The sequence below is a fragment of the Pelobates fuscus genome, chromosome 6, assembly GCF_036172605.1.
Source record: "Pelobates fuscus isolate aPelFus1 chromosome 6, aPelFus1.pri, whole genome shotgun sequence".
Lineage (NCBI taxonomy): Eukaryota > Metazoa > Chordata > Amphibia > Anura > Pelobatidae > Pelobates > Pelobates fuscus.
The window spans coordinates 128,422,839-128,448,206 of NC_086322.1; the positions used below are offsets into that span (position 1 = coordinate 128,422,839).

General features: G+C 40.1%; 1 protein-coding gene across 1 annotated transcript; it reads right to left on the reverse strand.

The window, feature by feature from the left end:
• TDO2 (tryptophan 2,3-dioxygenase) lies at positions 1 to 24,932 on the reverse strand. Its single transcript, XM_063458248.1, has 12 exons — positions 24,846 to 24,932; positions 24,584 to 24,692; positions 20,350 to 20,440; positions 19,999 to 20,069; positions 19,378 to 19,505; positions 17,337 to 17,523; positions 16,002 to 16,109; positions 14,563 to 14,674; positions 13,542 to 13,599; positions 12,582 to 12,661; positions 11,268 to 11,358; positions 1 to 424 (listed from the first exon to the last, which is right to left on the reverse strand). The coding sequence occupies exons 1-12, from the start codon at positions 24,878 to 24,880 to the stop codon at positions 271 to 273; spliced, it is 1,224 nt and encodes a 407-aa protein (XP_063314318.1). The 5' UTR covers positions 24,881 to 24,932; the 3' UTR covers positions 1 to 270.
• Between the last annotated feature and the right edge of the window lie 436 nt (positions 24,933 to 25,368).

The window sequence follows — 25,368 nt, forward strand, 5'->3', positions numbered from 1 at the left end:
AAATGTACATTATATATGTATATAGTTTCTTGTCCTGCATATACCTCAATAATGAGGTATAAGAATATTGATTCATAGTAGTCAAAATAGATGCATGAGGTTTAGAAAAACACATAAAGTACCGGTAGTTTGTTTGAATAAGTCCTTGTTTAAATTAGTCTTTAGTCCTGAGGCTCATAATTAGTGTTTTGTTGTTAGTATGCCCATTTACTTTACGATTCGTGATAGTATATTATTAGTGAAAATTCTTACTGTGCAAATAAACCTTTTTTAATCAGAATCATCACTGCTAAAGTAAGAGCTGTCACAGCGATCAGCTGTATAAAGAAATTTATGGATGCTTGGGTTTAAACGAGGTATCCAGTGTCTTGGAACTAGGAATGTTGAAAGGTTGAAAAGATCCACAAACACCTTGTATCTGTCACTGTAAAAAAAATTTAAAAAGAAACATGAAATTGTTGGAATGTTGCTTGAAATATTTCTTTTGAAGCTGTACAGGGAAGCAACTTCTGAGATCTGCATGCCTATAGTACCGTATATACTCGAGTATAAGCCGACCCGAATATAAGCCGAGGCCCCTAATTTTACCCCAAAAAACTGGGAAAACTTATTGACTCGAGTATAAGACTAGGGTGGGAAATGCAGCAGCTGCTGGTAAATTTCTAAATAAAATTAGATCCTTAAAAAATTATATTAATTGAATATTTATTTACAGTGTGTGTATATAATGAATGCAGTGTGTGTGTATGAGAATGCAGTGTGTGTGTATGAGAATGCAGTGTGTGTATGAGTGCAGTGTGTATATGAATGCAGTGTGTATATGAATGCAGTGTGTGTATATGAATGCAGTGTGTGTATGAGAATGCTGTGTGTATGAGTGCAGTGTGTGTGTATGAGAATGCTGTGTATGAATGCAGTGTGTGTGTATGAATGCAGTGTGTGTGTGTATGAATGCAGTGTGTGTGTATGAATGCTGTGTGTGTGTATGAATGCTGTGTGTGTATGAATGCTGTGTGTGTGTATGAATGCTGTGTGTGTGTGTGTATGAATGCTGTGTGTGTATGAGTGCAGTGTGTGTATGAGTGCAGTGTGTGTGTATGAATGCTGTGTGTATGAGTGCAGTGTGTGTGTGTATGAATGCAGTGTGTGTGTGTATGAGTGCAGTGTGTGTGTATGAATGCAGTGTGTGTATGTGTGTGTGTGTAATGCAGAGTGTGATGCATTGCCTTGGTGGGGGGTGGGCATTTTTATTTTTTTATTATTATTTTAATATTTTTTTTTGTTTCATTACATTTTTTTATTATTATTTTTTTTATTTTATTATTTTTATTTTTTTATTATTATTAATATATATAAATTTTTTCGTCCCCCCTCCCTGCTTGCTAGCTGGCCAGGGAGGGGGGCTCTCCTTCCCTGGTGGTCCAGTGGATGGGCACTGTGTAGGAGGGGGCTGTGGGGGCTGCAGAGAGATGTTACTTACCTCTCCTGCAGCTCCTGTCAGCTCTCTCCTCCTCCGCCGGTCCGTTCAGCACCTCGGTCAGCTCCCAGTGTAAATCTCGCGAGAGCCGTGGCTCTCGCGAGATTTACACTGTGAGCTGACAGAAGAGCTGAACGGACCGGCAGAGGAGGAGAGAGCTGACAGGAGCTGCAGGAAAGGTAAGTAATGCTCTCTGCAGCCCCCACAGCCCCCAGTCTGTATTATGGCAATGCAAATTGCCATAATACAGACAATTGACTCGAGTATAAGCCGAGTTGGGGTTTTTCAGCACAAAAAATGTGCTGAAAAACTCGGCTTATACTCGAGTATATACGGTACTTCTCATGATAACTTAACCCCTTAAGGACACACGACATGTGTGACATGTCATGATTCCCTTTTATTCCAGAAGTTTAAGGGGTTAAAGGGATACTGTAGGCACCTTAACTGCTTTGTCTCACTGAAGTAGTTATAGTTGAGTCCCCATGGGACCATGCTTCCATTCAACGTTAAACAGTTCTTAATGCTAAATAGTCTCCCCAGCAACCAACCCCCTCTGTGCTGCTTGGACTATTGAGGAAGTATTAGCCTAAACAGAAATGGGTGGCTGTGATTGGTTGAGAGTATCAGCAGACCGCTTCCAGCCTGTTACCATGCCAAATGTTCATATGAACTATTGTGGCTTGCAGTAGGTGTTGTAATCTCTGCCTTAACCATACCCCTACTAGAGGCCAGGCTGTGGGTGACCAGGGATCCATATTTAGTTTTAAACTGCTCAAAATGGTTTAACAATTATTGAAGGGGCAGTGTCAAAGGACTCCAGGCACTAGAACCATTTCAATTAGATTAACTGGTTATAGCGGCTAAAGTGTCTTTGTAAGAGGGACCTGCCATGCCCCAAACTATTTATGCTGTTTTGAAAGAGCATGAGATTTCCTCTTATTTTAACGTATAGATTGGGAGAAAAATATTTTAAAAAGAAAAGACCTCCCACAAACAGTCCTTCTGCTCCTCCAAGCATCGCAACCACAGGGCATTCTTACTCCTGTGTGAATATCAGTCATCCAGGCCAGGGAATGCACAGAGAGGCAGATTGACGGCAGTCATCTCATGTTAAAGCCATGCCTGCCACTGATCTGCCTCCCTGTGATTTCCCAGGCCGCCTCCATCCTGTGCTGCCTGATTCTACATCTTAGGCAGGCACCTGATGCATTATTATTATTAATATTGTCATTTATATATCGCCAACAGATTCCGTAGCGCTTTACAATATTATGAGAGGAGGGATTTAACTATACATAGGACAATTACAAGAAAACTTACAGGAATGATTGGTTGAAGAGGACCCTGCCCAAACGAGCTTACAGTCTATAGGATGTGAGTATAAAACACATTAGGACAGTAAATAGCAATTAAATAAGGTGGGAGTGAAGCAGAGCTGGAGGAGAGAGTAGAGTGCTGCCCTTTAGAAGAGAGCAAGGGACAGGTATGTAAGGTAGAGGTTACTCTGGGAGGCCATAAGTTTTCCTAAAGAGATGGGTTTTAAGGCACTTCTTAAACAATTGAAGACTACTCACCCCTCTGTCAGTCCTTACATTGGCTTCCTGTATAGGAGTCAATTCAAAGTGCTAACCCATACCTTTAAAGCACTAAATAATCTTAGTCCCTCTTATATCTCCTCACAGATCCATAGGTATGCCCCTTCTCAGTCTCTCCGCTCTGCCCGTGACCACCTTCTGTCCGCTGCTCGCATCCGTACGGCCAACTCACACTTGCAGGACTTCACGCGGGCGGCTCCCTTCCGATGGAATTGCCTACCTACTGCCATCAGACTCTCCCCTAGTCTTCAATCATTTAAGAAGGGCCTTAAAACCCACTTCTTTAGGAAAGCCTATGGCCTCCCAGACTAACCTTTACCTCACATACCTGTCTCTTGCCCTCTCCTAAAGAGCAGCACTCTACTCTCTCCTCCAGCTCTGCTTCACTCCCACCTAATTTGACTGCAATTTCCTGTCCTAATGTGTCTTGTACCCCACCTCCAATAGACTGTAAACTCGTTTCAGCAGGGCCCTCTTCAACCTATTGTTCCTGTAAGTTTTCTTGTAATTGTCCTATTTATAGTTAAATCCCCCCTCTAATAATATTGTTAAGCGCTACGGAATCTGTTGGCGCTATATAAATGGCAATAATAATAATAAGGGAAAGTCTGGTGGCGGTAGGCAGGCTATTCCATAGGAAGAGAGCCGCCCGCGAGAAGTCCTGCAAGCGTGAGTTGGCCGTACAGGTGCAAGTAACGTACAGGAGAAGGTCACAGGCAGAGAGATATAAGAGGGGCTAGAATTGTTCAGTGTTTTATAGGTATGGGTTAGCACTTTGAATTGACTCCTAAAGGATACAGGAAGCCAATGTAAGGACTGACAGAGGGGTGAGGGATGAGAGGACCGACTACAGAGGAAAATAAGTCTGGTGGCAGCATTCATTACAGACTTTAGCGGGGCAATACGGCTTTTAGGAAGACCCATTAGTAGACGGTTACAATAATCCATGCAGGAAATTACTAGAGCATGGACAAGCTCCTTGATTGCATCTTGTGTAAGAAAGGGGTGGATGCGGGCTATGTTTCTAAGATGGAATCTACAGGATTTGGCAACATACTGGATGTGAGGCTCAAAGGTGAGGCCAAAAGTCAAGTATGACGCCAAGACAGCGCGCTTTCAAAGATGGACTATGAAGCGGTGCCTGCCATAATAAGCTCAGAGAGACACGTGGGACCTGGCCAGGGAGCGCACAGTTAGCAGATCAGCGGCAGGCACTTAATGTGACAACCGTGCCTGTCATCTTTACTGAAATCCACATCAGAGTGTGTGATTGTCAGCTCCATACCCTGATATTCAGGCAGGCACCACATGAACAGTGGTGCCTGCCACTTTATTCCCCAGCTTCCCATCACAATATAGGCAGGCACCCCACAGACAGCGGCGTCTGTCTGCTTGCCATATGGCTCCCCCATGTTAGTAAAACAGGCACCGCACAGACACCCCCCATCTCCACCATGTACTCTAATATAAGACAGGCATCCAGTGTTTGAAGAGGTGCCTGCCTTACTTTAGAGTTAGAGCAGCATCCCAGCCACACAATAATAGGCACCACTGTAACAACAGCTGCTTGCCCCTAAAGCAGTCTGGCCACTGGAAAACTGTTTATTTATTTTATTAGGTTGTTTCTTATTAATTTCTCCTGAGAAGGGAATATTTCCTAACTAAAAATCACCATGCAAGGCCATTTTATATTTTATTTTATATTAGTATATATATATATATATAAAATAATCCTTGAAATTCCTTACACTCTGGCTCCACGTTTTATTGCCGGGTGCTCTAAGCTGATCACTCAATATCCAAATATAAAAAAGAGTGAAGATAAAACAAATAAACATAAAGTGCTGGAAAACGTGTGCTGCAAACATTGATATGTATTTTGTATATAGTTTATTCGGATTTGCAGCACACGTTTGCCAGCACTTTATGTTTATTTGTTTTATCTTCACTCTTTTTTTAAGCACAGTCACTTTAAGGTTTTATGCATGACCTTAAGCTATTTTAATACATCATCCTGCAATACTGCTATACATGGCTCCAGGGGCGGACTGAGAACCCTCAGGGCCCCCGGGCAAAATAAATCAAGGGCCCCCTTACAGGCCCCACCCATACTCCGCAGCAAGCGCCACCCATGTCCCGCCTCCATGCACCGCCTCCAGCCACACCCTACACAATCTTTAGACACAAGGAACAAAAGTGCAATAATCCCTTCAAGGCCCCAGTAGAGACTACAATTGAGGGCTAATGGGCCATGGAGGGGGGTCTTTCTAGCAGAGGCTCAGTGTCCTTTAGAGAGTGTGTTAGAAAGAATCCCCTCCAGGCCCTATTAGAGACTACAATGGAGTCTAATAGGCTTGGAAGGGGTTCTTTCTAACAGAGGCCATCTCAGTGTCCCTGCTGGAAACAGTCGCCTCCAGGCCCCAGTAGAGACTACAATTGAGGGCTAATGGGCCATGGAGGGGGGGGGAGTATTCTAGCAGAGGCTATCTCAGTGTCCTTTAGATAGTGTGTTAGAAATAATTTCCTCCAGGTCCCGTTAGAGACTACAATGGAGTCTAATGGGGCCTGGAGGGGGGTATCTCCAACACTCTGGTTCCTATTCACAATATAGCAACACAACATAGCTCGCTGATACCTAGGCCAAGTTGGCTCCTCTTACCTTAATTACTGTTGTTGGCTGGCAGTCTGTGGGCTTGCTGGAAGGCTGTGGGCTTACTGGCTGCGGCTGGCAGGCTGTGGGCTTGCTGACAGGCTGTGGGCTTGCTGGCTACTGCCAGCAGGCTGTGGGCTTGCTGGCTGCGGCTAGCAGGCTGTTGGCTTGCTGGCTGTGGCTTGCTGGCTGGCAGGCTGTGGTTTGCTGGCTGCGGTTGGCAGGCTGTGGGCTTGCTGGCTGTAAGCCTAACTGGTGGCCTGTGGGCTGGCTGGCTGGCTACTGGCCAGCCTGTGGGCTGGCTGGCCGGCCTGTGGGCTGGCTGACTGGCCTGTGGGCTGGCTGGCTTGCTGGCTACTGGGGCACTTGGAGATTATTTAAATAAATAATCCATGCACAATAACCACTACTGCTCTGTGTAGTCGTTATGGTGCCAGGAGGGCCGGGGCCCCCTCCCAGAGTAAGTAGAACAACCGTTTAAGAACAGTTTGACAACTTACCTGGGGTCTGCTGGGATATGAGGCTGTTGTAGGGTATAGGAGCAGTGGTGCAATGTGTAAGGGGTGCAGTGTGTGTGAAAGGTTCAGTGTGTGTGAGGGGGTGTAGTGTGTGTGAGGGGGTGTAGTGTGTGAATGTGTAGGGTGTGTGGGGCAATGTGTGTATGAGGGGTCTGTGTATGTGTGTGGCAATGTTAGTATGGGGGGCTGTGTGTGTATGGGTGGGCAGTGTGTGTGTGTGTGTGAGGCAATGTGTGTAAATGTGTATGGTGTGTGTAGGGGCAGTGTGTGTGTATGGGGGGCAGTGTGTGAATGTGTATGGTGTGTGGGGGTAGTGTGTTTATGGGGCTAGAGTTCACTCTCACCACTGCAACCACCAGGAATCCCTGGTGGTCACAGTGTTGAGAGTGAACTCTAGCCCGTAGCTCCAGGGCTAGAGTTTACTTTCGCCAGAGCCGTAACGTTGCCGTGTGCTCGTGCAAGAAGGACCCAGAGCTCCCGGGTCCTCTCTTCCTCCCTCCCCTGCCGGCTGCCCGCATGGTGCCTGCGGACAGGGGAGGGGGCAATTGCCCTCCTCTTACTCCCCCCCTACCCCTCTTCTTACCCCCCCTCCCCCTCTTCTTACTCCCACCTCTTCTTACTCCTCCCTCTTCTTACTCCCCCCTCTTCTTACCCCCTCCCCCTTTTCTTACTCCCCCCTCCCCCTCTTCTCACTCCCCCCTCCCCCTCTTCTTACCCCCTTCTTACTCCCGCCCCCTCTCTTCTTACCCCCCTCCCCCCTCTTCTTACCCCCCTTCCCCTCTTCTTACTCTTCCCTCCCCCCTCTTCTTACTCCCCCCTTCCCCTCTTCTTACCCCCTTCTTACTCCACCCCTCTTCTTACTCCCCCCTCCTCTCTTCTTACCCCCCTCTCTCTCTTCTTACTCCCCCTCCCTCTCTTTTTACCCCCCTCCCTCTCTTCTTACCCCCTCCCTCTCTTCTTACCCCTCCCTCTCTTCTTACCCCCTCTCTTCTTACCCCCCTCTCTTCTTACCCCCCTCTCTTCTTACCCCTCCTCTCTTCTTACCCCCCCTATTCTTACCCCCCTCCCTCTCTCTTCTTACCCCCTCTCTCTTTTTACCCCCCCTTTCTTTTTACTCCCTCCCCTCCCCTCCTTTTCTCTTTTTGCCCCCCTCTCTTTCTCTTTTTGCCCCCCCCTCCCCTCCCTTTCTCTTTTTGCCCCCCCATCCCTCCTCTTTTTGCCCCCCCCTCCCCTCCTCTTTTTGCCCCCCCCCCCTCCCCTCCCCTTCTCTTTTTGCCCCCGCCTCCCCTCCCCTTCTTGCCCCCCCCTCCCCTCCTTTTCTCTTTTTGCCCCCCTCCCCTCCTCTTTTGCCCCCCTCCCCTCCTCTTTTTGCCCCCCTCCCCTCCTCTTTTGCCCCCCTCCTCTTTTTGCCCCCCTCCCCTCCTCTTTTTGCCCCCCCTCCCCTCCTCTTTTTGCCCCCCCTCCCCTCCCTTTCTCTTTTTGCCCCCCCTCCCCTTCTCTTTTTGCCCCCCTCCCCTCCCCATTTTGCCCCCCTCCCCTTCTCTTTTTGCTCCCCTCCCCTTCTCTTTTTGCCCCCCTCCCCTTCTCTTTTTGCCCCCCTCCCCTTCTCTTTTTGCCCCACCCCCACCCCCACCTGTAGCGTGGCCGAGCTGCACTCCGGTCCGCGGTGCTGGCCGGAGTGATAGGAAGGTGCACATTCAGTGTGCACCTTCCTGTCAGTCCGGCCGGGTACAGGAAACAGAAACTCCTGTTCCGCGCGGAACAGGAGTTTCTGTTTCCTGTACCAGGCCGGACTGACAGGAAGGTGCACACTCAGTGTGCACCTTCCTATCACTCCGGCCGGCACCGCGGACCGGAAAGCAGCTCGGCCACGCTACAGGGGAGGGGAGGTGAGAAGCTGCAGCCGCCTGAGCGCTCTTAAGAGAGCGCTCAGGCGGCTGCAGCATTTAAAGGGGCGGCCGGGCCCCCTGATGGCGGGCCCCCCTCCCGGCCGGGCCCTCGGACCATGTCCGAAGTGCCCGACCGGTCAGTCCGCCCCTGCATGGCTCCAGGCATTGCATGCACTTTATTCCCCTAAATTATTATTTCACTTACACTCCTATCTTACTATTAGGAAATATATATATATATATATATATATATATATATTTATATACATCTTGTAATTTATATACATAAAAAAAAAATTCTAGTAAAATTCGATTAGTCTAGCATTTTAATGTCAATTATGATTTGAAACGTAATCCTTTGGCAGCATCTTGTGGCTAAATTCTGAATAACACTTGTAATTTAAATTTAGCCTCAAAATGGCCAACTTATTTAAAAATCCCTTAAGGACACATGACATGCGTGACATGTCATTATTCCCTTTTATTAAGTTTGGTCCTTAAGGGGTTAACTCAATAATAAGAATATGGGATTGTCCATATATTTTGACGTTAGTAGTGCCATATAAGCATTAGTTTTCATGAAATGTCACCAGCCGCCACTGGACTAGGAAAAGTAAAGTGATTTAACTCCAAATAGCAGAGAATTAAGTAGTAAGACTGCAGTAGCATGAACTATACACCAGAAACTGCTCCATTAAGCTAAAGTTGGTTTGGTGCCTCCAGTGTCCCTTTAACACACACTAACTGATTACGAGGAAATGGATTTACAACTGGGAGACAGCAGATGGTATTTTGGAACTGTATAAATGGGAGTTTTTCATAATTTTTTATATATTAAATATAAAAGTTGGGGTCTAGCAGGACTTAGGACATTGCACATGCTTACATAAAGACATAATTGGGCACATAGCATGATAAATGTGTTTTTATTTACATATATTAGGTTATGTGTTTCTATTTTATTTTTTATTGTACCATATGTGTTTCTACATACCTCAAAGAGTGAAGCACCTGTCGTTATTTCTTTGTTTCAGTTTATTACAGCATCATCTACCTCCATGTCAGGAACCAACAGCAACCTGACTACCCCATTTGCTATTTTATAACATCTAGCTTTCAGTGGTGTATTTTGGTTTTGTGCTGCCCTAGGCATGACAAAACTCAGACACCCCCCCTATCTAAATGTCTCTTCATATTGAGAACCAACACACTGTTTGCCTGACAGACACACCCTCACTGAAACATGCACTGACAGATACACAGTCATTGGCACAAACACTGTTTAACCAACACACACTTTCGCTGAAACACACACACACACTCACTGACAGATATAAACACTCATTCATTCACAGTTACACACACTCACTGACAGATACACACACTCACACATTTACTGCCTATCACACACATTCACCAACAGACACACATACTCTCACTGAAAGACACACATACACACACTCACAGACACACATGCACATTCACTGACACACGCACACTCACTCAGTGTCAGAAACAAACCAAATCAGAATCAGATACACACACTGGGATACACATATACTCACTGATAAACACACACTGACAAACACACATACACACTCACTGACAGACACACATTCACTGACAGATGCACATGCACTGACAGACACGCTCAATGACAGAAACACACACACTGACAGACATACACATTAACTAACAGACATACACATTCACTGGCAGACACATATACACACTCTTAGTGACAGACAAACACACACACGCACATTCACTGACAGACACACATACACACTCACTGACAGATACACATACACTCTCACTGACAAACACACACACTCTTTGACAGACACACATACAAACTCACTGACAAACACATATACACTCTCATTGACAAATACATATCCACTCTCACTGACAAACACACATATACATTCACTGACAAACACACATATACATTCACTGACAAACACACATACTCACTTACTGACAAACACATATACACTTACTGACAAACACATATACACTTTCTGACAAACACACATACAAACTCACTAACAGACAAACATACAAATTAGAAAAAAAAATTCACTCCACCCAGCCTCTCTACCTTTGGGAGTGCTGGCATGGAGTCTATTTCCTTGGAGCTTCTGGGCTGAGCAGCTGGGCGTGCGGTCCCTGGGGTCCAATGGGGCTGCTGTGCTGAGTGGCTGGGAGCTCTGATCTGTGATGCCGGGGCAAGGGTGACGTCATATTCCGGCTCCGGCATCATTCCGATGCACGCAAGGGAGTTGAACAGGGGGGAGTTCAGGGGAGAGTGCTTCCTCCTGCCTCCATCACAATCAGATGCCAGCCTCGGGGGGCCCTAAGGTGGCCAGCCAGCCAGCTCCTGGGTGTCATGTTCACTCACATTTCTGGCCATATTCCTTCTTCCAGTCTCCACTGAGCGGTTCCAACACTGGACGCTGTAACTCTGCCCTCTTTTAGGATGCGGCACGCGCACACCAACGTCATCACGTCACATGTGTGCCGCCATCATGACGCAGATGATGTTGCGGCCGGCCAAAACGTCCGGACTTGAACGTTTTGGGCGCGTGGCTTCCAATTTAAAGAGCAATCCTATAAAAGGCTGGTTGATACATAGGACTTTGCCTTGTTGTGGTTCTTTTGTTAGTTCCCAATAGTGGTTTATATCTGTTTTTTCTATTTGGTATTTTGACTTCGGCTAACTGACTACTCTCCATTCTCCTAATATTGACTCAGCTCATGTACCTTGACTATCCTAATATCTGGTTTCCTGACACGGCTTGTTTACCTCGTTTTCGTGATTTCTGGCTCCCTCGACCTTGGCTTGTTTTTGACTAGTCTCTATCTGTCTAACGTAGAATATGGCCACTCTAAGGTCCGGTATACATTTTTCTATTTTCTCTCTGGGGTACTGACACTGGGCCCCCAGGACAAGAGGCTGACAAGGCATCTGCTAGGGCGTTTGGGGACGTTTTTTTTGCCGCCCCCCTGAAAGTGCCGCCCAAGGCAAATGCCTTGTCAGCCTTGCGCTAGATACAGCGCTGCTAACGCTTATCTAAAAATTATTGATGTGTATATACAACCAGTAATTATCAGTACATTGCTATAACCTACCTCACAGTGGAACGTAAGTAGTGGTAGCCAGATGATCCTCCCGTGCCTGCTTTACTACCTATCATTCTGTGCACCATACATACATGATTATCTAGGAATATAAGATATTGTAGACAAAAAAATAACATTAAACATAACATGTCTAATATAGCCCTCTTAAGATATATATATATTTTAATATCTTCATGTTATGTTACATAGATTTTTGTTCTTTTATTGATAATATCCTAACCTTACCTTTTCCCATTTAGTAAAACTAATTGCACACATACAAATATTTTCGTCAGCACAGAGTGCTTCTGATCATTGATTGAAAATACACATTACTGACAACAAAATCAGTGTGCTTATCTAATAAGTGATCCTATTCTCTCTGTAGCAACAGGAATAATGTATTGTTTGCTTATATGAGAGGCAAATTAGTATTATTGCATTGCAACCACTGCACTGGGCATCATGGTGGGTTTAACATACACGTGCAGGGTTATTAAGAACTATAGAATTTTGTATATGTCTTTTAAAAATACTTTTTTTATATATATATCCATTACAGGGGGGAGTTCAGGGGAGATGGTGGTGGTGCAGCGTTTCTTAATCACATTGTTCTCATTTGATTAGTATTCAATATAAAATATTTAGCAAAATGCCACACTATACAGTATTCACCAATAATAAATTCAATGTGCAGGTCATCATATGACTGGCCACGCTTTATGAACATGTAGTTCTCTTATATAATTTAGTTTAAAAGTTACAACTTCTAAATTTAACACAATGCACTATTGTTCAAATCATACCTAAAAATGCTAAACAACATACATACGTTATTGTAAAGGGATAAACTGACAATATGGCATCAGCCGATGGAAATGATTCCACTCAGATCTAAAAAAGCGTCTAAAAAGAGTCTAAATAATAGTTTTGCAAGACAATATAGATCCTTCGTAGTTCACTCTTCTTGGTGTGCACAATGGGTGGGGGGGGGTTAACAAAATGTTGGAGACAGTTTTTTATTTTGTTTTTTTGCATTTCTTTTGTATAATGTATTGAAATCTCTCATTTTTGTGCCTCTGGCTTCTTCTGCACACTAACCATAATTTTTGAATGTACACATTTTTGGTGACACAATGTATTTATCGATCTTTAAGTCACTTTTCCCCATCAGAAACAAGTGTTCTGTTTCAGGTCTTGTCGTTACACCTTTCTAAATGTTGGTGGTCTGTACACAAATTGATTTTTTGGCAATAAATAGTAGTAGAATTTAGGTAGAGAAAATCAAACACTTTTTAGTATACTTTTTAGACAGTAACTTACATCTCCACTTGGTCATTAATATGTCAATATCCATCAAAGAAGTAAGGAGCTGAAATGGAACCTGGAATCGGGGTTCCTCCCTTCCAAATAAATGAAAATAAATTGTGTAAGATTTCTGGAGAAGGTTTTTATATTCAGTTCAAAGTCCACATAATTATAATTTTTTGCAATCATTTCGACATGGTGACAGGCAGAAATAAAGTTCAGAGATTCAGTGGTCAGTCCAAAATTCACACACCAGTTACTTGAACTGAATTTGAATTGAGATATAGGGTTTTGAATCACAGGTGTTATACTTTCATGAGCTGTAATATACTGACAAGTAACAGTTCCCCTTTAATTTCTATGTCCCAGTGTGGGTCCTTCTTTTAAAACAGCCTTTACCCTATGTGGATAACCAGAACACCAAAACTATAGTTACAAGTGGTCACACTGTAGTAGGCTCCAAATATGCAACACTCAGTTTGCTTTTTCTGAGGAACTGAGGAGGTTGGCAAGAGAACTCGATATTGTTAGTCAAAATAGCCAAGTTGGAAAAGTAAGTTTTGATTGTGATTGTTTTACAATTTGTCTGAACTATCCTATATGCTGTAATTCCCTTGGCAATTATCCAAACTTCCAAATTTTGTGAACAAACCTGTTAGAAGACGGGGGACAAGCAATTGTGAGTCACACTGCGGCAACAATAGTTGGTTGGAAGGGTCTTACAAAGCCTGGGCTGCTAGGCAGCAGAGCCAGACACTCACAAACATCAGATTTTGTGTTGCATTGTCAAGACAAATTCAAATATTCACATGCATGTAATCTTGGCATTGCATGTGGTAGCCAAGGGGTGGAAGACAGCTCACCTTCTCTTTACCATCATGTAGATTACATTGTTTGCATATGAAGGCATGCACAGTAAATTTTAAACACAAACCAATAATCAGCTAAGTGAATGTAGTGATTCAATCAACATACCTGTAAAAGTAGATCAACAGAGCCCCTTTGAGTGCTTTATATGACAATCTTCTGTCCCCTGCAAAACATATTTAGGAGGTTTGTTTAATCAGTTTATACATATTCTCCTTTTCACTTTATATGCAAAGTATCATTCATTAAGGAGCAATGCAGAAAAATATATTTTCTCTACTAAATGCTTATACAAGTGTTATATTTATCATTTATGTTGGGAAAAAACATTATGGATACATAGGAGACATTAGGAGACACACAAATTATGTTTTAATTTAACTTGGCTCCAATTAACTATATTCATTAAAACATTTAATACATTTATAGAAATACATTTTACAGTGATTTTTTTCAGTTCAATTGTAACGTTTTTTTTACAACAAGACTTTACAAACCACTTTTGAATGGTTTGACACCTCACTTGGGGACATGTAGTCCTTCAGGACTTGTGTAATATTGCTGAAGAGTACTTTGTCAAATTTAACGATATGTGTCTCTATTAGAACTGATAGGTATGCCTTATGAAATTATACACACAGAGGCTTTTATTTTAAATACATTACAAGTGAAGACTGTTTACTTATATTCATTCACTATAACCACTTCAGCGTATTGTAGTGGTTATTGTAACAGCAGTCTTCATAATAAGGAATGATTATAATATTTCAGACGCATTTGTATTAAGCGTCTGTAATTTTGGTATATTTTAAGCACACAATGGACTCATCTCATCTTACAAGAAGAGGTAGTGAGAATTAAGGTAAACCATGATTATGTAATTAATGTAATTAATGAAACAATATCTTTTGTAAATATTGTGTTTCATTTTCCTTACAGTTCTGTTGATTGGAAGGTTAATAACGATGCTAAAAATGCATATAAACAAAATTGGAATGTACAGCAAGAAGTATAATTTATTGCGTAAACAATTGCTCCCACTATATGCTACAGAAAACCATGTACATAATTAGCACCTTGTAAATATCAGGTAAATGGTTGTTATTGAGATGATTTAATTATGTATTACCTTTACTAAGAAGATGTTCGTGTCTTTTCTCATCAAATAATGCAATAAACATTTCCTTTTGCTTCTGAAGCTCCGCCAATTGTTCTTCCTTGTCTTCTGAATCTGGCTTACTCTATCAAAATCATAGAAAGAAACATTTTATTTAAATAGTAGTTATATTTAAATATCAGTACATTTCACTAGTGTGTGCCTCAGGGAAAGTTTTATAGGAGGTGACCATTTATGGAATAATTATTCACTAAAATAAAGGGGTAGGAATTCAGAAAGAAAGCTGAAATTTAAACCATTTTACAAATCAGCTGTGGTTTCCGTTCACCTATCTTTACCTAAAATTTTAAATTCTCTTTGAAATTCCCAACAATTCATTGTTTAGTGAACAACCTTGTTAATAACAGTCGGCGTGTCTATTTATCAAACTGAAGCTCAATAATTGCCAATTAAACTATATATAAAAATGCATACTTGGAAATGTAAGGCAAAACATTAAACATTATTTTTAACTCTAAATGATCTACAGGTACAAGTGCCGATATTTGGGGAGCTAGGAAGAAGCGATTAGGCCTTTTCAGTTCAACATTTACCGTGTACCTGTGTACTGCTCAAATTGGCCTTATAGTGCACGTTTAGGAACTGCAGTGAAAATAAATGTTTCATACTATGGCCTCGATTTAACAGGCTTTTCAAATGATTCAATACTGCTAGAAGATGTTTCCAATTTTATTTAACTACTGAAATCTGAAAATTTTTGCTGACAAATAATTTGGAACGTTTTTCTAACAGTTCTTCCAATTGTCAATAAGTGTTGGTAAGGTTTCCAATGCAACCTTCTAATATTGTTAAAGCACTGTATTTTAATACATGACTTTTTTGTAAAGTTACATATAATTAAGGGGTTACACTAAGCAGTGTATTCATGGAGTATGTACTGGAGTCTGTATGTGCACAGTTTCACTGTGTAACTCTGGCCACATCATTGGGGCGTCATTATCCAGCCTGCAACTAGATTTCCAGGTAGCTAATATAAATTCTATTCAAATTTGGCAAACCTACTCCTGCATGCACAGCTTGCTGGCGCCAGACGGCCAATGGCGACAACCACCCACTCCATGTCGTCTATGTCCTCCCTTCAATCTACTGAGAAGTCAGCCATAGAGGATCAGACCTCAAGGAAACTTACGGTAGCCACAGCGCTAACCAGAGGTGATTTTTAGCTCTTTTTTTTTCCTTTTAATTTAGAGGGGTGGACTAGCACACAATGGTTACTCTAACGTAAACCAGTGTTTTATGAAAATACTGTTTTTTGGTTGGAGTAGCCCTTTTAATAGAATTTTATTAGTTCTATACATTTGCAACAATCTAGCATAAAAGAGAATAAATATAGCTGCACAAGTCCTAATTATTTATTTTATTTACCATTATCCACCATATAAAAACCATACCTTTGTGGACCGGAGAGATTCCTCTAAGCCTTGATATATATTTACTTGCAGCTTTCCCCAGAAATTAAAGCCTTCTTCCTCCAATCCAGGGGTTCTCTCTAGCCATGCCTTAAATGAATTAAAGACATCATGTTGTAGGGCATCAATATATTTTTTTATTAACACAATGCACTGTGGGTAATTTGAGATTGTATTACGTTACTCGGGTCGTGCCAAAACAGTCATATATTCTGAAAGTAATCACATTGATGGGAATTTAAAGTGAATTTAAAATGAGCTTTAAATTTAAGGCTAAACTAGTCAAACTGAAAACAGAATTGATTTGGAGCATATTTTTCTGATTCAATGTTTAAATTCATTCTGAGCACACTTTATTTCCCAGGATTTTTCCCGTCAGTGAATAACCCTGTGAGATTTGCATGCAATAGGAAACAGGTTGCTGAAAGCAGGTGCAAGTGCTGCACAGTTGCAAATGGAAGCACTTGCGGGGGTTATTATAAGTGTTTTAAAATATATAATGAGAAAAATAATTTAGCTAAGTATTAGCTGCCTTGGTGAATAAAAATTATTCTTATGATGGTTGAACTTTATTATTATGTTATTTATAGAGCGCCATCAAATTCCGCAGCGCTTTACAATGGGTTAACGAACAGATATGTAGTTGTAACCAGACAAGTTGGACACACAGGAACAGAGGGATTGAGGGCCCTGCTCAATGAGTTTACATGCTAGAGGGAGTGGGGTAAAATGACAAAAAGGTAAGGATAGTATTAGACTAGTGACAGTTGCAGAAGAGGAATCAGTCATGAGCCATTAACAGTTTAACTGATACGCTTTTATGAAGAAATGGGTTTTTAACGATTTTTTGAAGGAGTTTAGACTGGGTGAGCATCTAATGGAGGAGGGAAGCGAGTTCCACAGGAACGGTGCAGCCCTCCAGAAATCTTGAAGGCGAGCATCAGAGGTGGGAGTACGGACAGAACATAGACGTAAGTCTTCAGCAGACTTACAATAAATACTAAAAAAAATCCCCAATGCACGCCCTAATAAAATGTGCTGTGCACGTCTATGAATGTGGGGGTTAACTTAAATATATATATATATCTGTCTGAGAAACAAAGCCACAATTTAACCATAACTAGGCATTTCCATAGTACTGTAAGAAAATTAAACTATTTTAGTCTTTTTTTTTTTAATACAGGAATTCTAGTTCAGACTATAAATGGGCTATAAGTGCTATTCAGGGGGATGGATGGACAGTGAAAGTGTTATTTTTCGATTACTATTTATAGTGTATGAAAATAAGCAGAGTTTGCTGTTCATTAGGTCAATTACCTCCACTAGTCCAAGAAGTGTTGGCTCTTCCTCTGATTTCAGGAGTAACTCATTCTCTTTTCCTTTGAAGTTGTCACGGTAATGTCTCCTGTTATATGGAACTCTCAAAATTTCTGGAACACCAATCTTATTTTCTAACAGCCGGAACTGCAAACTTTGAAACCCAGAGGCAGGAGATAGATAGTCCCTTTCAAAAGAAAAACCACAATGTATTTAAAGGCACCTCATTACTATATATATATATATATATATATATATATATACACACACACACACACACACGTGTTGAATGTTGACTACTTTTTAGAAGTATATCTTGTGCTGACAATCTAATAGTACTCACATAGATAAAAGTAAAACTTCCAACTCATGATCCTCGGTAAGGCATTTAGACATAGTCCAAGGAACCTAGACTTTAAAAGAAAGTCACCTATTTCATTATCCTCTGATTGTTTTATGTAAGAGCATCAAGGTGTGGTTGTTGTCTCCAGCTGATTAAATATTTAAAATTAGAAGTCAAAATGACACCAGTATTACACACAGAACACCACTCTGCTGTGCCAACAGCGCCAACCAGTCACCCACATAACTCCAATATTCCACACCACTAACCAGTTATTTACAGAACACCAGTATCACAGAAATAGAACTACCAGTAAGTAATATACCACACAGCAGCCATATGGCATCTATATTAAATGGGACACTCACTGGTCACCCACATAACACAGTTCCAAAATGGCACCCATTACTCGGATAGCAAGCTCCAATTTGCATGATTGGACCATGCTGTATGATGTAAGGGTGACTGGTAATTACAAATGGTTGGTGATATGTAAGAATGGGGAATGTTACACTCGCAACAGTATCTATTATTTATTTCAATAGACAGATCATGTTTACAAGTTTACAAATTCAGCTCTTTATAGGCGTTATTTTGCTTACTTCATGGAATGTCATCATCCATGTGAGGTGGGGTCAGTATAAACTTGGCAACTTCATTTCCATGGTTATCGAGATAAATAAGATAATATCAAACAAAGGAGAAGCTTTAAACTGGTTACTAAGCCCCTTCTCAGCTTTATCTTTTTGTTACAAAGTTTCTTGTCTGCGTGATCTTTCTTTCTCTTCTCTGCAGCCTACACAACATGGTGTCAGCTGATAATAAATGTTTTTATGATAATAAATGCTTGTGCTAAACAAAAGTGTTTGTGTTTCCCACAACAATTAGGTAGTTGGGAGACAGTCTTAAAGGGACACCATAGGCACTGTATCTGCTTCATTTTTTAATGCTAAACGAGAGTCCCCGGCAGTCCATCCCATCTGTGCTACTTTGGCTAATAAGGAAGTATTAGGCTGAGCAGCAAGGGGCAGCTGTGATTGGCTGAGAGTGTCAACTGACTGTTTTTAGCCTGTCAGAGCTCCATCTGACAGTATGAATGGGTATGACAGCCTTAGCTACACATACAGAAGGGGCTGGACTGTGGGTGGCCAGGGACATCCTGCACAAACATGGTGCAACACTGAATGGAGGGACAGTGCCAGGGGAATTCCAGGCACTATAACCAATTCAAAGAGATGAAATGGTTATAGTGACTACAGTGTCCCTTTAATTCCAGTGGCCTAGACAGTGTGCCAGAAACTTTGCAATAATTTTTTTAATTTGTATTTGAACCAAGCCTGTCAGTCTATGTGCATAAATATGTTTTTGTATAATTACACAAATATCCATAGAGATAGAAAATGTAAAGCACCTGGCACAGTCTCATTTTGTAAATACTCCATCCACACTCAGGGCCATCACATATTCAATTTGCAGAAGGGCCCAAGTTAATCTCATTCCTTCCTGCAAATAGGTTGAGGAAATATCTTTTTTTGTTTTGTTTTGGTTTTTTTTTTATCACTAAATAGTGTTCACAGATTATCAGTGTGTGAGTGGAAGAGGGAAGACACAACTATAAAAAAATAACTCCTTTGTGATGAAGAGGCCCATGATATGAGTCACAAAGCTACAGAGGATGGTAGCCCCATAGATACCTACCTGAATTCAAAGAAGTCAAGAGCAGTCATTGTTTCTAGAACGGAGAACTGTTCCGCCAGTAGTTTAAGAATCATTGTAATACGATGAATTCGTGTTACAACCTTCAGCATATTCCTTTCATCTCGTACCTACAAAATCAACAAGAATACATTCATACAAAAAAATTATATCACTATTCCTTGATTGCCAAATTGCAGAATGCATTAAACACCATGTATGCTGTAAAATATCTATTAGTCTCTATTTTCTGCAAGTTGTATTCAAGAAAATGTAAGCTGTATTAAAGAATCAGAAATGCATTTCCAGCAAATCACTTTAAATCATGAGATAACATGTTTTGACATAATACCAGAACACCCGGAGACTCCATGCAATATGCAGATCTAGGTAATTAAACTATATTTTAAATCAGTGGCATCATATATCATCTCCTTGCTAAATAAACTATTACTAAGAACTTCAAAGTATTTAGAATCACAGAATCATTTTAACACTGAATCCCTAAGTATATACTTATAAATAATAAAATATTACCAATAAATAAAACAAATAATATTTAAAAAAAAAAAAACATTCTGTAATACATTCATTACAAGTAACTATTCAATTAGTTGTACTCACTTTTTCATTTTGAAAGATTTCTCTAACAGAATCTAATTCCCACAGGATTTGCTTGAACCACAGTTCGTATGCTGCAAATCAACCAACCGACATTTGTCAATGTTAAGACATGTGTGATAAAAAAACAAAACAAAAAAAGCCTGCCTTAAAATATATGAGTTTATTTATCATCTTTGAAGAATATTACCAGAAGGGAATGTACTTAAATAATAAAATCAATAAATAAAAGGAAGAAAATACATCATTCAGTTCACTCGTGCAGTACTAATATTAATACATATCTACATAGCTACACATAAAAATGAGAAATAAAAAAAACTAAAAAAATAAAAGTTTAAACTCTCAGCTTACCTTGGTGAGTGACAATAAAAAGATGTTCATCGTGGATTTTATTCCCATATTTTTCACTCTGCAGTTCTTGGGCATCCAACACTTTATCTAGCTATAATAGAATATCAAACTATAATAAAATGTAGAAAAACCAACACAACAATTACTGACCAATGCATATAATACATGTATGTGACTAATAAAAACTCAAATCCAATCCAACCTTTCCAAGAAATGCTTCTTCTTATGCTTTCGATACGTTTATACAGAAATTCTGTGCGTTTGTCCAGGACCAGGTTACTCTTAAAGGGACACTATATTCACCAGAACAACTACAGCTTAATGTAGTTGTTCTGGCAAGTATAATCATTGCCTTTAGGCATTTTAATGCAAACACTGCCTTTTCAGAGAATGTAAATGTTTACATTGCTCCTAGGGACACCTCCAAGTGGCCACTCCTCAGATGGCCACGGGAGGTGTTTCCTGGCTCAGTGCTGCACAGTAGGCAGCAGTGCCGTTCAGCATCTCCACGTTTTGCATGGGGACGCTGAATTTTCCTCATAGAAATGCATTGATTCAACGCATCTCTATGAGGAGGTGTTGATTGGCCAAAATTGTGTTTGGCCCCGACCCCTTGTCAATTTTAGCCAATCCAATGCTTTCCCCAGTAAATAATCATAACCAGTGTATAGAGATTGAAACAATATGAAACAGGTTAATGGATCACCTCTTGTCAACTTTGGACGGGTGAAAGGGTAAGTCCAATTACAATCAGACACTGCCATTTAAAAAAAATACATTCTATGACTGTTGCCATTGCTCATTGATACAAATGATTACTACAGTTAAATTTGCCATCATACTTAACAAATGGACAATCGCTGTTATAAACTAATTGCAGCTCTATACCATGCACTTAAAGCTGCACAGCATAATATGCTTTTCAAATAATTTTTCTTAAAGGGACACTATAGTCACCTGAACAACTTTAGCTTAATGAAGCAGTTTTGGTGTATAAAACATGCCCCTGCAACCTCACTGCTCAATCCTCTGCCATTTAGGAGTTAAATCCCTTTGTTTATTAACCCTAGTCACACCTCCCTGCATGTGACTTGCACAGCCTTCCATAAACACTTCCTGTAAAGAGAGACCTATTTAGGCTTTCTTTATTGCAAGTTCTGTTTAATTTAGATTTTCTTATCCCCTGCTATGTTAATGGCTTGCTAGACCCTGCAAGAGCCTCCTGTATGTGATTAAAGTTCAATTTAGAGATTGAGATACAATTATTTAACCCCTTAAGACCAGAGGGCGTACTATTACGTCCTTTTTAAAGCGGCTCTAAACGCCGCAGGGCGTAATAGTACGCCCTCCGGTCTTTCCTTACTTACCCGGTCGCCGGCAGTCCCACGCCGGCGATCGCGGTTGGGGGGACTCCCAGGGAGCCCCCCCGCGGCAGATCTTCCTCCTCCGGTCCCCCCCGGCCATGTGAGAGTGAGGTCCTTGCGAGGACCTCACAATCACATGGCCGGGATAGCTGGCTTCTGTATTGCCAGCAGGGGGACTGCCTGTAATGACAGGTGGTCCCCCTGCTGGATGAAAATAATATAAAATAAATGTTAAAAGTGTAAAATAATAATAATATATACTTAGATCATATATATATATATATATATATATATTATATATATGATCTAAGTGTATATATACACACATATACATACACACACGTACACTGTATAGGTGTATTTTACTATTAATATATATATAATTTTATATATATATATATATATATATATATTTATGTCAAATTACACGTAGACTGATACTGATTAAATATATGTATAATTATTGTTATATATATATTTATATATAATATAAAAAATTAAATATGTAAATACGTTAAAAAATAAAATAAATAAAATAATTAAAAAATCATGAAAAAATATATAGATGTGTGTTATTTCGTTCTAACTGTATTGTGATATTAATATATATATATATTTATATCAAAAAACACGTAGAACGAAATAATATATATATCTATATACATAAATATATACGTAAATATCACTATATATATACCTATATATAAATACAAATATTGAAAAAATATGATATATATATATATATATATATACATATATATTCACATACGTATATATATATATATACATATATTAATTCTACATATATATTTATGTAATATTTTTACATAATTGGGTATCTTAATTAATTACAATTAGCAAGACCTGCCTGACAACCCATGCCGAAAGTAAAGGGAATTTAATTTGCTAGCACAATATTTAACCCTATAACTTTCCAAGACATCATAAAACCTGTACATGGGGGGGTACTGTTCTACTCGGGGGACTTCGCTGAACACAAATATTAGTGTTTCAAAACAGTAAAATGTATTACAATGATGATATCACCAGTAAAAATGACGTTTTTTGCATTTTTCACGCACAAACAGCACTTACACGGACGATATTATTGCTGCGATACTTTTTACTGTTTTTAAACACAAATATTTGTGTTCAGCGAAGTCTCCCGAGTACAACAGTACCCCACATGTACAGGTTTTATGGTGTTTTTCAAAAGATACAGCGTCAAATATAAGGCTTGTGTTTCATTTTTTTCACATTAAAATTTGCCAGATTGGATACCTTGCCTTTGAGACCCTATGGTAGCCCAAGAATGAAAATTACCCCTATGATGGCATACCATTTGCAATAGTAGACAACCCAAGGTATTGCAAACGGGGTATGTCCAGTCTTTATAGTAGCCACTTAGTCACAAACACTAGCCAAAAGTCTATTCACTTACACGGACGATATTATTGCTGCGATACTTTTTACTGTTTTTAAACACAAATATTTGTGTTCAGCGAAGTCTCCCGAGTACAACAGTACCCCACATGTACAGGTTTTATGGTGTTTTTCAAAAGATACAGCGTCAAATATAAGGCTTGTGTTTCATTTTTTTCACATTAAAATTTGCCAGATTGGATACCTTGCCTTTGAGACCCTATGGTAGCCCAAGAATGAAAATTACCCCTATGATGGCATACCATTTGCAATAGTAGACAACCCAAGGTATTGCAAACGGGGTATGTCCAGTCTTTATAGTAGCCACTTAGTCACAAACACTAGCCAAAATTGGCGTTTTTTGCATTTTTCACACACAAACAAATACTAACGCTAACTTTGGCCATTGTTTGTGACCAAATGGCTACTAAAAAAGACTGGACATACCCCATTTGGGCCCCACTAGGGCAAGAATAAAAAAGGAAAAGAGAGAAACATTTCCCATCCACCATAATAGAAATACACATAAAAATAGGACATTATAAAGCATGAATTGAAATATATACGTAGAATATTATACTACGTAATGCAAACAACAGCCAATGAACTGTAAAACATTTTCCAATCCAAAGACTTATATTAAGACAAGTCTCCTAAATATAAATATTATATACTCATAGATTCCAAACTCCATAAAATATAACATCTCCCTCTGTGGGGCACCCATTCCCTCTACACTAAAAGAAATAGAATTTTATGCCACCAGCTCACTGCAAAATGTTACAGCATAACACTCTAATTGCTGGGTTAGAAAAACACTCCACATGTCAGCCACCCATAAGCAGATTTGTAAAGGTGCACCAAAACAAGCTCATAGAGTGTAATACGCATACTCATATTGCAATTCACTGTTTGGTTTCTTGCATAGATCTAAAACACTGGAGGTAAAGTCTATTCACTATAGGAGTTATGAATTCATTATGGAAATAGTGGCATTGAATAAAGAATGGTGTGGAAATAGTAAAATTGTAAACTAAATTAGAAACTTGCAAAATTTGTGTCAAAATAGCTTAGTTAAAATATACTTGAGTGGAAGAATTTACGACAAACTCAGTTTTGCATAATTCACTGTTTGGAAAATAGATGTAAACAGACGTCAAACTATTTCAGCTTTGTGTATATGTGAAGATGTGATTCTAACTAAAATGCTACATTTTTTCCCAGATAAGCTTTTTTTATTTTGAATTGTGCAATTCCATATTAAATGCACCACAATGCAGTGTTTATGAATAACCCCCCCCTGTCTTTTTAGATTCTTATCACATTGTTTGCATTGTGTGCTTGGCTGGCAAACAGTTTTGAAAATCATAGTCCAGCAAGAACTTGGGGGGAGCGGGAGGGAATTGGAGACCCCTGGTGCAATTTACCAAGATGTTCTTATGACTTACTTGTAGATAGTCGCCATATATCAATCCACCTCTGCTTGCTTTATTCAGGCCTTCTTGGGAGCGGTCTCCATTTTTACTCTCATCCAGAGACAGTTCATTAAAAGTAAAACTTAAAAATAAATAAAATATTATCAATCAATGGTATTAGATCATTGTAAACAAATGATATTAAGTATATTTTAAAGTGAAGGCGTCAGAAACCCCACACTTATTTTAAAGCATTTATTGCTATCTTTGGTTTGCATGAAAACTTTCAACTTACTTGAACTTTTTCCCCATATACGGACAGCCACTCATTGTTGTATGATAGTTCACTGGGATGATCAATATACATGACCTTACTTTGTTTTGTGCTTTGCTTTTATATCATGTGCTCGCATTGTGTCAGCCAATCACTTAGCTATTTCCTTTTTCCTGCCCACATATGTAAATAATTATTAGGCAAAGACTGATTATTATCTCAGATCGCCTGTTCACCTACTGTTCATGTTCTCAAAGCTAAAATACCTGTGATACCCATAATAGTATTTTAATACACATTTTGCGAATGACACTAAAAAAAGTTAAGTATAAAAGTAAGCATCAGGTAATGGTAAATATAGCCTCTGTACACATAGATTAGAGATCCAAATTATGTATGTTCACATAATTAATCAGACACCCATCTATAATCAACTCTTCATGTGAACTTGGTGGCTCACATGAAGGTATTTGGGTACACCTAAATACCTTTGTTCCCTGGAGTCTCCTCTGCTGCTCACAAAGGTGTATTATGTCCATGATGT

What these genes read in the sequence shown, in the direction of transcription:
- TDO2 (XM_063458248.1), bottom strand. Translation starts at nt 24,880, where the DNA reads ATGAGTGGCTGTCCGTATATGGGGAAAAAGTTCAA. An exon ending in TATATGGCGACTATCTACAA is followed by an intron (nt 20,441 to 24,583) that starts GTAAGTCATAAG and finishes ATTCTATTATAG; the next exon opens with CTAGATAAAGTGTTGGATGC. An exon ending in ATTAATGACCAAGTGGAGAT is followed by an intron (nt 11,359 to 12,581) that starts GTAAGTTACTGT and finishes TTATATTCCTAG; the next exon opens with ATAATCATGTATGTATGGTG.